This window comes from Mus caroli, chromosome 2 (assembly GCF_900094665.2).
Source record: "Mus caroli chromosome 2, CAROLI_EIJ_v1.1, whole genome shotgun sequence".
Classification (NCBI taxonomy): domain Eukaryota; kingdom Metazoa; phylum Chordata; class Mammalia; order Rodentia; family Muridae; genus Mus; species Mus caroli.
In genome coordinates this window covers 125713559-125726634 of record NC_034571.1, presented here as the reverse complement: position 1 = coordinate 125726634, position 13076 = coordinate 125713559, and the positions used below count along the sequence as shown (strand labels likewise).

The following is a 13076-nucleotide window of genomic DNA, read 5'->3' as shown; positions in this document are numbered from 1 at the left end:
ACATACACACACACACACACACACACACACACATATATATATATATATATATATATATATATATATATATATATATATGAAAAACAATGGATTTTCTTGGAGGGCCTGCTGGCACCTTCCACTATCCCCTGCCATTCTAATCTATGTTTGTCTTTTGTCCCTGAAGACACCTGCCGGGGCCACAATGTTGTCATCTGGTGACTTGACATCTGCATCCTGGGAGCTTGTGGTCCGAGTTGACCATGCAAATGGAGAGCAGCAGACAAAGATCACGCTGAGGGTGTCTGGGGACCTACACATCGGGGGAGTGATGCTCAAGCTCGTGGAACAGATGAGTATGTCATTCCTTCACCATGGTTTTCTGTGTTTGAACCCCTCTGTGTTACCTCCCCCTTCCATTACATTCCATGGCTGGCACTAGATTTCCTGACAGCCTGTTCCTCTTCCCCACCTCTAGTCTCTCCCAGGAAGAGAAAGAGGGAACCATGCAAGAGCTTTCAAACGAATCCAGCCACCTTTGTAAAAGCTCAAAATACAATAGTAAACTATATTAGAATGAGAGTGTGTGTGTGTGTGTGTGTGTGTGTGTGTGTGTGTGTGTGTGTGTGTGTGTGATATGTAATGCCATATTCCCATCAGACAGCACAGAGATCACAGGTGGCATGGCATTAACTACAGAGTCTATTCTTTGATAATTTCATGCTAAACTCAGCTTGCTGTTAGTGTGTCATTTCACACTTGTCCACCAACAAAAAGAAGTCTTCTTCCAGCCTTAGAGTTGGATGTTTTGTTTCTATTTCTTTGAGGCCTTGGATGCTGGCCTCTCATTTACCCTGAGACAAAGCTCTTTTCTAAGTGCATCTTGAATGGAAGGCAGTGTTCATATGGAAAAGTGCACTTTGTCCATACGGTGCAAGTTAGTGAGTGTCCATACGCACATGACCATCATCCAAATCGAGATGGAACATCACCTGCTCCCTGTCTCAGGCCCACACTGCTGCCCATTCCCCATCGCTGCTTCACGAAGGGCAACCACTGTCCTGGCCTCTCATTTTGCTGTTTTGTTTTTTTTTTTTGACTTTCATATAAATGGACTCATAAAGAATATATGCTTACATAACTGCTTCCTTTAATTTAATGTTTAAAAGAAATCCATATTGTTGTGTATGGTTTGGGTTCATTTAATTGTATTGCTAAATAATATTCGATTGTGTAAACCTGCCACAATTTATCCACTTACCCCTTGACGAACATTTGAGTTACTTCCATTTTTCACTTCATATTGGTAGTAGAATATAATATCTCTTGATAAACATGCTTTTGAGCATTGGATTAGTTCATTTCTTTGTTGCTATAACAAAAACACCTGAGGCTGGGTGACTGTAAAGAAAAGAGGGTTATTTTGGCACATGGTTCTGGCCAAAGGGCTAGGGACTACATCTGATGGCAGAAGACCGAAAGGCTCTCAAGACAGTATGAGGTATCCTATAGCAAGGGTGGATACGTGCATGAGTGCGTGTGTTCTCATGCATGTCTCTACCTGGATTCTCCTGCTTTGCTGTAAAGGCATCAGATTAAACCGGGAGGGGGGAGGGGGCTGCATTTTAGTGGTCATACCCTAATCCTACTACTTTCCAAAGGCTCCACCACCCAATACTTAAGTCAGAGGAAATCTCCACCTTCTTCCTCCCTAACAGTGTGGATCAACCCTCAACTCTTAAAGCCTTGGGGGACACTCAACCATATCCCATCCACAGCAGATATATTCTATGCCACAGAGAACAATTACTGACCCATTGCCTTCTGAAACAATCTGATGCTTCTACTAAGAGCATTGAGAGATGGGTTTTCTAATTCAAGAAGAGGCTGAGTTCCCTGAGAGAAAAATAACAAGTAAATTAAAATGTTGATGTTGCTAAAGGCCAGCCTGGTCTACAAAGTGAGCTCCAAGACACCCAGGGCTACACAGAGAAGCTCTGTCTCAAAACTCCCCTACCACCACCACAACCACCACCAAAAACCAGGGTTGATGTCTCCTAGCTTAGGAAAATGAAAGACTGAACTGACTCTGCTCTGACGAAAGGACACCTCACCTTTGATGCTAACGCAGAAGGAAAGTCTGTGTGTGGATGCCCACACTGAGGGGGAGAATGTGCAGCTCTGATGTCAGCGTGGGTGCTCTGCACACTGCAAATATAAAACTGATAGAAGGGATGGATGGACATGGCTGAGAAGAGTGAGCTGTCAGCTTTCCATGTTCTGTGTGACCTGTGAGGACCGTCACTGCTTCCTTGTGACCCAGTAGCACAAGAATTAATTTCTATAAAAGACTACCATTGATTAAGCAATCAAGATTGACATAGAGAGGGCTTGAGCATATATGTTTAGCATTCATTAGAACAAAAGTTTTGTTTTATTTTATTTTTCATGATACTTAGTGTAGAGTTCAGACACCATTTGTTCCCGGCTCCTCCTGGGAGGCTTTGGAAGGAAGCTAAGGACTGTAGAGCCTTGAACCATAACAAGAGATTGTAAGGTAAAGGTTAGTGCTTCACCCGCCTTGGATAGACTGGGGTGTCTGCAGCCCACGTGTTGGGTTTCCTCTCACAAACTGTGTTCTCCACTTTTGCAGACATAGCCCAAGACTGGTCAGACTATGCTCTGTGGTGGGAACAGAAGCGCTGCTGGCTTCTGAAAACGCATTGGACCCTGGACAAGTGTGGGGTCCAGGCTGACGCCAACCTTCTCTTCACCCCTCAGCATAAGATGCTTCGCCTTCGCCTGCCCAATGCCAAGACCGTGCGCCTGCGCGTCAGCTTTTCGGCTGTGGTGTTTAAGGCTGTCGCTGATATCTGCAAAGTGCTGAGTGAGTGCCCTGCAGGGCCCACTGTGCCCTTTAGACTCTTGGCAAAGGAAGACAGGAAAATTACTTGTGCTTTCTACCTGCCTTAAGCCTTTGCTGGAGAACCCTCCTTTACAAGGAAGTAAACTCCCATGCCCAGGCCGAGCACGGCCGCAGCCCTTCAAGTGGAATGAAAGGAAAGGAATGCTATTTGCATAAATCATTTCCACAAGCTTACAATTATTTGTTCAAATACATTTGTAAGTAGAAGTGGGCATGTTAACCATGCCACTCCAAACTCTTTCTCCAAATGCCACTCCGATATTTAAGACAAACAAAAGAATGGGAGTTTTATAATAAAAAAAAAATTTATTATGATTTACTGTGGTTTCTGTCTTTGGAGTGGTAGCACTGCGAACTTTAATTCCTTCATTAGTACTTGGCTCTTGTAAATAATGGCAAAAGTCATTTAAGAAGCTGAAACAGAAGAGCACTCTTTGGAAAGAGAGCTTCGTAAGTAGAGTGTTTGCCTTATCAATTCCCAGAAACCATGTTTTTAAAAACATGGGCGCAGTGGTACACACCTGGAAGCCCAGCAGTGAGAAGGAGGAGACAGGTGGATCCCTGGGACTTACTGGCCAGCTAGCCTGCCCTACCTGGCAAGGTCCAGGCTAGTGAAAGACCCCATCTCTATAAAAACAAGGTGGATGGCTCCTGAGAATAGCACCAAGGGTGTCTTCTAGCCTCACACATATGTGCACACAAGGGTAATATGCCTGAAAACACACAAACATCTGCATACGTGCTACACACACATACTCAAAAATACATTTATGAATAGAAGGTTAATCTTATTTGTGTTTGGTTTTTAAATATGATCTTATGCAACCTAGGCTTACCTCAATTTTGTAATCCTCCTGCCTCAGCCTAAAAAATACTAAGATTACTAGCATATGTCACCAGGTTTACCTGATGAATTGATGTCCCATGGTATAACATCACAGAGACAACACTACTATAACTATTTTTTCCTTTATGAAACACTATAGAAACAGGGACCCTTGTACTATGAGCGGTTCTTATTTCCTACATTTTTAAATGTGTGGGTGTGTTCTTTGGTACCAAGAATATTAAATATCACCCAGCAGGTGAACACAGGATGTTATATCTCACTGAGTATTCTCTCTCCCCAACTAAACTATAAGCTGCTTCATTCATTCATTCATTCATTCATTCAACAAGTACTCTTTGAGCCCTACTGTGCAGCAAGCAGGACGATGCCTGGCTGATACTGTGATGAAAATCACTGGCATCTCACCCTTTGAAAAAGGCAGAGACAGATAGTCAGCAGACTGGCAAGGAAGACTAGAGAGCATTAAAATGGGATGGGAGGTAGAGGAAATGAAGGGAGGTGCTCACAGGTTTAGGAATGTCCATGTTAGACATTAAGGGTTCTGATGGCCTGAAACAGGATTAGGAAGAAACACTAATTCCGCATATCAATATCCGGCACACACTGGCTGCCCGGTGGCTGTTTAGTGAACCATTCAATACATGGAATATTCCATTGGAGAACACAAGTTCCTAGAGTGTCCCTGGCATGTAGTAGGCAAATATGAAGCAAACGAACACATTGTTTTGGTGGTTGGTAGTATCCTAGTGAGGGTTCCAACATCAAGTAATAGATCAAATGAAGAGGCCTTTTCCACACCCTGAAGGTGACAGACACATCACAGTTGAGGGCAAGCAGTCAGCTGCTCTCCTCTCTACCTGTGGCTTTGAAGACACATTAAGAGAGAACCCTGCTCCGCATCTCTAATCACGGCTCTTACATCCATCACCACTAGCTCAGGTCGATTTAGCAGTACAGTGGTTTCCCCTGAGAAACAGAAAAGGCACAGATCTTCAGGGAAGTGTTGCTTTATTATGTTATGTTTAATGCTTACACTATAATATTTAAGTTATCAGACCTGTATAAAATAGTCCCAAGTATGCTTGTAGCCTGATGGTCAGACATCCTGGCTGATGGAGAGAGAGAGCTGCATTGCTTAGACCTCTGAGCACCACGCAGTGTGTGAACTGACTGGATCTAGGAGAGCAGGTACCAGAACGCTTAAAGCAGCACCTTCCTTGGATTATAGCTTAAAATAAGGCTGCTCAGTGGGTTGTCAGCAGCTCTGACTGCAGCTGCACTGCTGGATGGATCAAGGAAGGGTTACCAAAGCTTCAAAAGGCAAACTCTGAGATAAGGAATCTAGAACGTAAGTCCTGATGCCAGGATAGACTGTGTGGAAACAGAGAAGAGAGATTATAGACATTCAGCTTCCAGGAAGAGTGTCACACTGTGGGCAACCAGGACCTCTGAGAGGCAGTACAGACAGCCTCAGGGCTGTTCCAGGAGGGTGGAGGTACCAAAGAAGAAGCCTACCCCTGAAGTCTCTTTGTACGGAGCATGACTCCTCTCACATGGACTATTGGAGGTGTACAGTACAGAACATGGCTAGCAGGCAGCACACACTCTTGACAGACACCCAAATGCTCTCAAACTACAGGGAGTTAGGTCGGCACACATTAAAATGATGGAGACTCAGAGGCAAAACAGAACACAAGGACACCTCCAAGGGATGGCAGGAAATGATGACGATTGAAGAGTCAATGGTCCACAAATCAAAAAGGATGTTGGGGCCCTTTGTGGTTATTTACAAACCAGAGTGAGGGTGAGGAAGGAAAAGTCAGTAGTTTGTGGATAACATTAAGAGTCGCCCAGCACTGGCAGTGCTTGGAGCTGGCTGGCAAGCCTGTGGTGAAGGCATGATACCATCACCTTTGCTCTACAAGCACTTGGAATAACTTCATCACAAGTTAAAACACAAACTAGACTAGAAGTTGCACTAGTCTGAACCTCCTACCACTGTTTGCTAGCCTTATCCAACTTGCGGGGGGGGGGGTCTTTATTCCTTTTCTGCTCTTTCAAACCGGATGCAGTGGGTTCCATTTGCTGTCAAAATCTCCCCAGTCCGACAGAGACCTAACAAATACACAGAACAGTTGTGAGCCTCAGAAGGAATTCTTTTTCTTTTCAGTTGTCTTGGTTTTTTTGTTTTCGCCAGTTGTTACTTTGTTTTATTTTAGATATCAGAAGACCAGAAGAACTTTCATTGTTAAAGCCTTCTAGTGACTACTGTAAAAAGAAAAAGAAGAAAGAAAAAAATAGTAAAGAGCCAGTGATTGAAGATATCCTGAACCTGGAAAGTTCTTCAACAAGTTCAGGTTCCCCAGGTAAGGGGCTGCTGCTTCTGCTTCTGACTGTAGACCCCAAAGGAAAATCTCTCTCTCTCACACACACACACACACACACACACACACACACAGAGGACCCTAGAAGCAACACAGGGGATCTCTATGTCTCCCCCTCTTCCTTTCTCTTACCCCTCCCTCTCTCCACGTTCTCTCCAAGCAAAGAAGGATCTTCTGACAAGTTGGGGAGGGACGATCTCATTAAGTTTAAAGAGGTTTTAAACTTAGACTCTTACAAAGGTTTTCTTAGTAAGTCATGGTTTTGATTGTGTATCATATGCTATAAGATGCAAGCACATATAGCCATGAATTGCAGGTAAAAAAGTAAAACTTTAGAAAGAATGCAATTTAAATCATTTAAATATATTTCTCTTTTTCTGGTTTGTCTTTGTGTGACTCTTATGCAGTTTTCATTGGCTTGTACAGGGAAGGCAGGTAAAGATTCTGAGACTATATATCCTTTCTTCCCATATCAAAACAATGTCACTAGCTTTCTTGTAGTATCAAGGGCTTTCTTGTATAGTGTACTTCAATGCAAAAAATAAAAGGGGAATTTTAGCAGTGTTCAGAGTGAGAGTCAGGTAAGCAGTTGCTGTGTTCTTAAAAGTAGCAAACTCAGCCCTTTGCTGTCTGAGACATTTTGTATCTATGTTCTCAGTTCCCTAATGGTACCAGAAGACAAGAGGACTTTGAATGGTTAGAAAAGGCTTACTTGCCAACATTTATCTGTGTTGAGTTTTGGAAACTTCTACATGTCTGGGATCCCAGAACTGGAAAGTCCAGACAAGATCTTTACCTGTGTATAACTGACCTCCCTATCATCCTGACTCCTGACACATTTAAATCAAAATTGTTTCAGTATAACTTCTTCTAAAGATTCCTAAGATAAATCACCTATCAACTTGTCTCTCTCCTTGCCTCATAGTAAGCCCTGGCTTGTACAGTAAGACCATGACACCCACATACGACCCCATCAATGGGACACCAGCCTTATCCACTATGACTTGGTTTGGTGATAGCCCTTTGACAGAGCAAAACTGCAGTGTTCTGGCCTTCAGCCAACCTCCTCCATCACCAGATGTCCTTGCCGACATGTTCCAGCCTCGATCTTTGGTTGACAAAGCCAAGATGAATGCAGGGTAAGGATGGGGCTCCATCTTCCTCCTGTCTGAACTGATGTTCATACACTAAGAGATGTCAAAGATACGGGGACTGTCTAATTTGGGAAGTTATAGACATGAATAGTGTGATTTTTAGCAAATTCAAAAGGCTAACTTTAATAGAAAAAAAAAGATGAACCTAGACTGGGGTTGTCTCAATACCTTTAAAGGGTCACAGAACTGTTGTATTCAAATAACTTGATGTCTTCCTATCCATAACTATGACTCTTGCTGTTACATGTGTGAAAAGAGTTGGGGGTGGGGGATAGGGAGTAACTTATAAGCATGGTGCCCTTATAAACCTGTATTTTACAGAACACTGCTTCTCCCTAGTTAAAATGAAGTTGCGGGGCTGGAGAGATGTCTCAGTGGTTGAGAACACTGGCTGCTCTTTCAGAGGTCCAGAGTTCAATTCTCAGCAACCCCATGTTGCCTCATGACCATCTGTAATGGGACCTGATGCCCTCTTCTGGCATGCAGCTGTACATGCAGATAGAGCACTCAAAAAAAAAAAAAACTAAAAAAAAAAAAAAAAAAAAAAATTAAGATGTGACATTATTTACATTTAAATGTTCAGCAGCCTCATCTGTCTAGAGGTTAATGCATTGCACAGCACATGTGATTTTTCCCATCTCTGCAAAAGGATCTGCTAGGCATGTCCAACCTGTGACCTATGGGTCACACATGCATAAGAAAGCCACAAATACAGCACAACACAAAATTACAAAGTTCCTTAAATTATGAGTTTTAAATGTTTATTTTGCTGTGCATTTGTATAGTTCTCGATTGTGAACTTTGTAGACGACAACGCTGTATTGCTTGTCAAAAGACTGCACACTCCTAATAAAAAAAAAAAAAAAGACTGCACACTGCCTAAGCTAGATCTAGCTTTAGGCTGACCATGGTGGAGCAGCAGGGCAGGCAGTTAGAGATGGGGACTTACATGCTGGCTCCACCATGGATCTATACCCTTGCATAGATCATAAGATTAACAGAAACTTGGTCACTTCATCTACTACACCGAGGTAGTGACAGACATAATAGTATTTGTCTATAATTCCAGCACTCAGGAAGCAAGAGGATCACATGTTCAAAGCCAGCTTGGAGTACATGTGAGATTCTGTCTCAAAAAAGAAAGAAAGTGAGAGAGAGAGAGAGAGAGAGAGAGAGAGAGAGAGAGAGAGAGAGAGAGAGAGAGAGAAGAAAGAAAATAAAGGAAGGAAAAAAGCAGGGGAGGGGAAGGAAATGAAGGAAAGAAAGGAAGAATGGAGGGAAAGAAGAGAAAAAAGAAAAGAAGAGAAATGCTAGATCTTAACCCCCATAGCTCTTCACTTTCATGTGTCATTAAAGATATTTTTTAACTTAAGAGCAGTAAGGTAAGGTGCAAATGTAAGTTATTATGTGATCATTAGTTTTGTTGACATTGTTTCCCCTGCCCATGCCCATGGATTTATGTAATATACAGTATGTAACTCAATGTGGTGGGTATGTATGCAAAGTGAGCTGGTTTTTAAATCCTAACCTGTCGTTTCCTAGCTGGCTGGATTCCTCACGATCCCTTATGGAGCAAAGCATTCAGGAGGATGAGCAGCTGCTGTTGAGATTTAAATACTACACCTTCTTTGACTTGAATCCTAAAGTAAGAAATGGGCCTTTTGTTTCATTTTGTTTTCCTTCTGTGATGTGCTTGGGGACACTTTCCTAAGAGCAAGCCAGGAGGACCTCAGGGTGACCCCTACAAGACGCCCCACCACAGTATAAAATGTCTTAGCGGAAAGGGATCGTCTGTCTAAGTAAAGACCACAGGCAACTCTCCACCCAACGCCTATTAGGAAAGGTAATGAGAGCTGAGATGAGTCTTTTGGACTTCCACCACTTTCCTGCTTACAGGAAAGCCGTTCTGCGGAGTTGAGCAGCAGCAGCTAACTGGCCCGTTATAGAAAACATTGAATGAAGCAGTGTGGTCTCTGCATGGCCAGGCAACCTCCCCACATCAGCCCTATGAAAGGCTTGAGTCTCCTGATCTCCTTCCTTTCTCTCTGATCATTTGTGTGAGGAGCCTGCCTCTACCTTTCTCTGCACTTTTCTCCCCTGCAGCAGCACCTCTGCCTTCTTGGTTGATCTGTAGCTATCTTTCAATGGCTAGTCTCAGTTCTCTGGCTTCCCTACTTAATTTCTTCCAAAAACAAACCAACAACAACAAAAAAAAAAGCAAAAAAAACAAAAACAAAAACAAAAAAATAAATAAAAGACCTTACTCCTTTTCAGTGTGTGTGTGTATGTGTGTGTGTGGTGTGTAAGGCAGATCACTTGGTACTAGATAATCGATTTAGGTGTTCATCCTGGAGAAGACTAATTCTCCTCTCTCAGCAGTCAACTGTGTCATGCTCTGTATCTATGGATGGGGCCCCATGAGACACCCATGACATCCATGGCAGAATGTCAGCTGTTATTAAAATTGTTCAGGTCTTATTGAGGCATCTATTTGTTGAGATTTCATGGGTGTAGCTTCCCTGTCATCTCATAGCAGACTTTCTGGTCATCTGGCTCTTGAAATCTTTCCACCCATGCTTCAGAATGGTCTGAGCCTTAGATGTTGGAATTGGGATGTATCAACTGGGGCCAGCATCTCATAGTCAGTTGTTGTCTGCATTTTGACCTGTTGGGGACTCCTGAAATGGTCTCCATTTGTAGCAAAATAACCTTCTTTGATGAGGGCTAAAAGCTACACTTATCTGTGTGTATAAGGGTAAGTATTTAAAAAGAAGTTAGGAATTATACTGGTCTAGGAAAGTGACAACAGGAGGCTATCCTAGGTTTTCAGTACCAGTATGATTTTTCTCTATTCAGTGAGACTCAAGTCTAGCTAGAGAGCTGTTGGTTACTGCCTAGATGTGAGTGCCACTGTTACACTCAAGATTATCTTGCCATGCTAGTTATTGTTGTGGTTCGTAGATATAGACAGATAAGACTTTTAATTGCTTTTCTTCCTTGGAATTTTGCATAGCACCTTCTGAGACTATAAAAGCAATAACCCAGGAAGAAGGCTTTCTAATCAGGTCTAGCTCATCATCCTCTGAGTCCTATGACTGAAATTTGTGGCGTCATCAACAGGGACTTACCTTAAACTTCTGGAAGGCAACCAAGGGTGACAGATATAACCTATATTACTTAGGAGTCTCTTAGACTCCCTTGACCAACAACCCAAAAAGAGATTTCTCATGACTGTTGCTGGGGTCTTTGTGATTTCATTTTAAGCCTACCCCTAGTTCAACTCCAGTCTTTCCTCATTTAGTTCCCAGACAAACTATGTTGTTGTGTGCTTTCTGTTCTAATAGCCTACCTGAAATGGTTCAAAAAAAACTAGATAAATATGAATAGAAAATATATTCATGCTGTTTTAATTGCTAAGCCAGTATACTGGCTCCATTTTATCTATTCAAATGTTCCCCCATGTGTTAGTTTATTTATTCACTTATTTATCAAGCAACTATTTTTAGAACTAAGCTGCATGCAGGAAATCCAAAACTGTTAGGCATTAAAGCCAACAAACTAAAATGCACAGGTCTGCCACATGAAACAATGAATTGTAGTAAGCAAATTCTTTATCAAAGGGACATAGCGTTTTATAAAAAAGAAAGAAAGAACCAGTATATGTTTGGTATAGGAGCTGTGTGGTGATGTGTGTGGGTGGGTGCTTCTGATGGCCCTTGCTGAGGCATCCCTTCCCCCTGAGGTACCAGCCCTACCATGGATATAGTATGGAATAGAGTTTATTTAGGGCATGGAGAGGGGCGTTGAGGAGAGAGTAGAGATAGAGAAAGGCAGAGAGATAGGGAAAGAAGAAGAAAGAGAAAAAAAGAGAGAGTGTGTATGCAGAGGAGAGGTCAACCAGGAACACATGGAGAGAGGAGGGAGGAGAGAAAGAACAGAGAGGGTAAGAAAGCAAGAGGGTAAAAGAGTCAGGAGAGGGCAAGCAGCCCCTTCTATAGTGAGTCAGGCAAACCTGGCTGTTGCCAGGTAACTGTGGGGTGGAGCCTAGAAGGAATGCTAACAATGTGTTCTTTTTGTTGTTGTTGTTGTTGTTGTTGTTGTTATACTGAACAAATAATAAAACCCAGTATAGATCTCACAAGTCATTGTAAGTCAAAATGCAAACTCGTCTAGCCTCTGTGGAAAGCGATATCTATCAAAATTACAACTCTACTTTGACCTGCAAATCTATTTATAGCACAGTGGTACTTATGTAACTTTATATATTACTATTATAGGCTATTACTGTGTAATTAGTTTTAAAATTAGTTTTTAGGTGGAAAACACCTAAATGTCCATCAATAGAGAATTGCTTAAGTATATTATGATACATTTATACCATACTGTTGCTAAAAAGCATGAGTCAGCTCATTTGTTTTCTTGTGAGCACTTTTAAATATGTTTAAAACATGAATTAAGAAAAGAAACTTTCTTTTCTAGCTCTGACAGTCCACACTATCTTCAAGTTTTGTAAGCAATAAGAACTTTAGAGGACCCCAGGGTAGTGACCTCCATTCCCAGCAGTCAGAGAACCTTGTGGTCAGATTAAACAGTAAACTTTCTTATGAACATGGAAACGGTGATACAGGTTTATTGCCCTGTGTATGTCATGGTTGGCGTGTGGGGAAAGCATTCGCTGAGCTAATGAGACAGACAGAAAAAGGAATGTGCATAACAGAGATGGCAGAATCCATCCATGCCCTCCAAGGTGTGAGGTTCTAGCTTTAGTCAACCAGGAGAGAGAAAAATGAAAGCTAAGCATTAACCCGGGTAGCCCATACCCAGTGTCCTGGTTGTTACTGCTGCTGTGCTGAAACACCATGACCAAAGCAACTTGGGGAGGAAAGGGTTTATTTGGCTTATTCTTCCATATCACTGTTCATCAAAGGAAGTCGGTGTGGGAACTCACATAGAGGATCATAGAGGCAAGAGATGAAACTGAAGCCATGGAGGGGCCTCATGGTATGCTCAAACTTTCTTAGAGAATCCAGGACCACCAGCCCAGGCATGGCACCACTCATAATTGACTGGGCCCTCTCCCATTAATCACTAATTAAGAAAATGCCCTACAGGCTTGCCTCCAGTCCAACAGAGGTGTTCTCTCAATAAGGCTCCTTCCTCTCTGACGACTTTAGTTTGTGTCAAGTTGACATAAAACTATCCAGCATATCCACTGATAAGAGAGTTGTTCCTAAATCAGTGGAGAAGAGATCAAAGTATTGCTGTTAATGACCTACACTTAATGCCTCAGCACTTGCATGGGAAAACCGGCCTCTGAGAGGGAAACCTCAAAGCCAGGCAGAACCAATAGTCTCTGGACAGCTCTGGGACAGGGTTTGGCCAGCACTGAGCCCTTATTCTGGATCCAATGGATCTCCTGCTGTTAACTTATAGCGCAGATGATTGTAGTTTAATGTATCTTACACACCATTATTTTATTTGGCTTGTGGAGCATGTATACATGTTCAGGCGTGGGATCTTTTATTATACTTTTAAAATCTTTATTAACTGCTCTGAAGAAAGCCTGGCTGGACAGCCTATCCCACAGAGATCCTTAAGTACTAGTGCCTAGATAGACAAGGACAAAGGGGCTGACAAACATCTAGGTTGACCTTGATGGTCAAATGTTAAGTTTTGACTGTTTTGACATCACTATTTAGATTTTGTCTATAATCTATGAATTCAAGCAGGATTTGTGTGTGTGTATGTGGTGTGTGTGTGTGTGTGTGTGTGTGTGTGTGTGT

At 42.4% G+C, this 13076-nt stretch overlaps 1 protein-coding gene across 2 annotated transcripts in view; it reads left to right on the top strand.

The window, feature by feature from the left end:
• Fermt1 (fermitin family member 1) overlaps positions 1 to 13076 on the top strand; it is a 47056-nt gene that overhangs the window by 3884 nt on the left and 30096 nt on the right. Inside the window, exons 2-6 of one of the 2 annotated variants that reach the window (XM_021150110.2) lie at positions 167 to 335; positions 2633 to 2866; positions 5975 to 6121; positions 7065 to 7278; positions 8836 to 8938. In XM_021150110.2, the coding sequence (XP_021005769.1) occupies positions 185 to 335; positions 2633 to 2866; positions 5975 to 6121; positions 7065 to 7278; positions 8836 to 8938 (849 nt within the window). In that variant the 5' untranslated portion in view covers positions 167 to 184. Of the gene's footprint in view, positions 1 to 166; positions 336 to 2632; positions 2867 to 5974; positions 6122 to 7064; positions 7279 to 8835; positions 8939 to 13076 lie in introns of those variants that run through there. The other variant, XM_021150117.2, reaches the window with a different exon arrangement.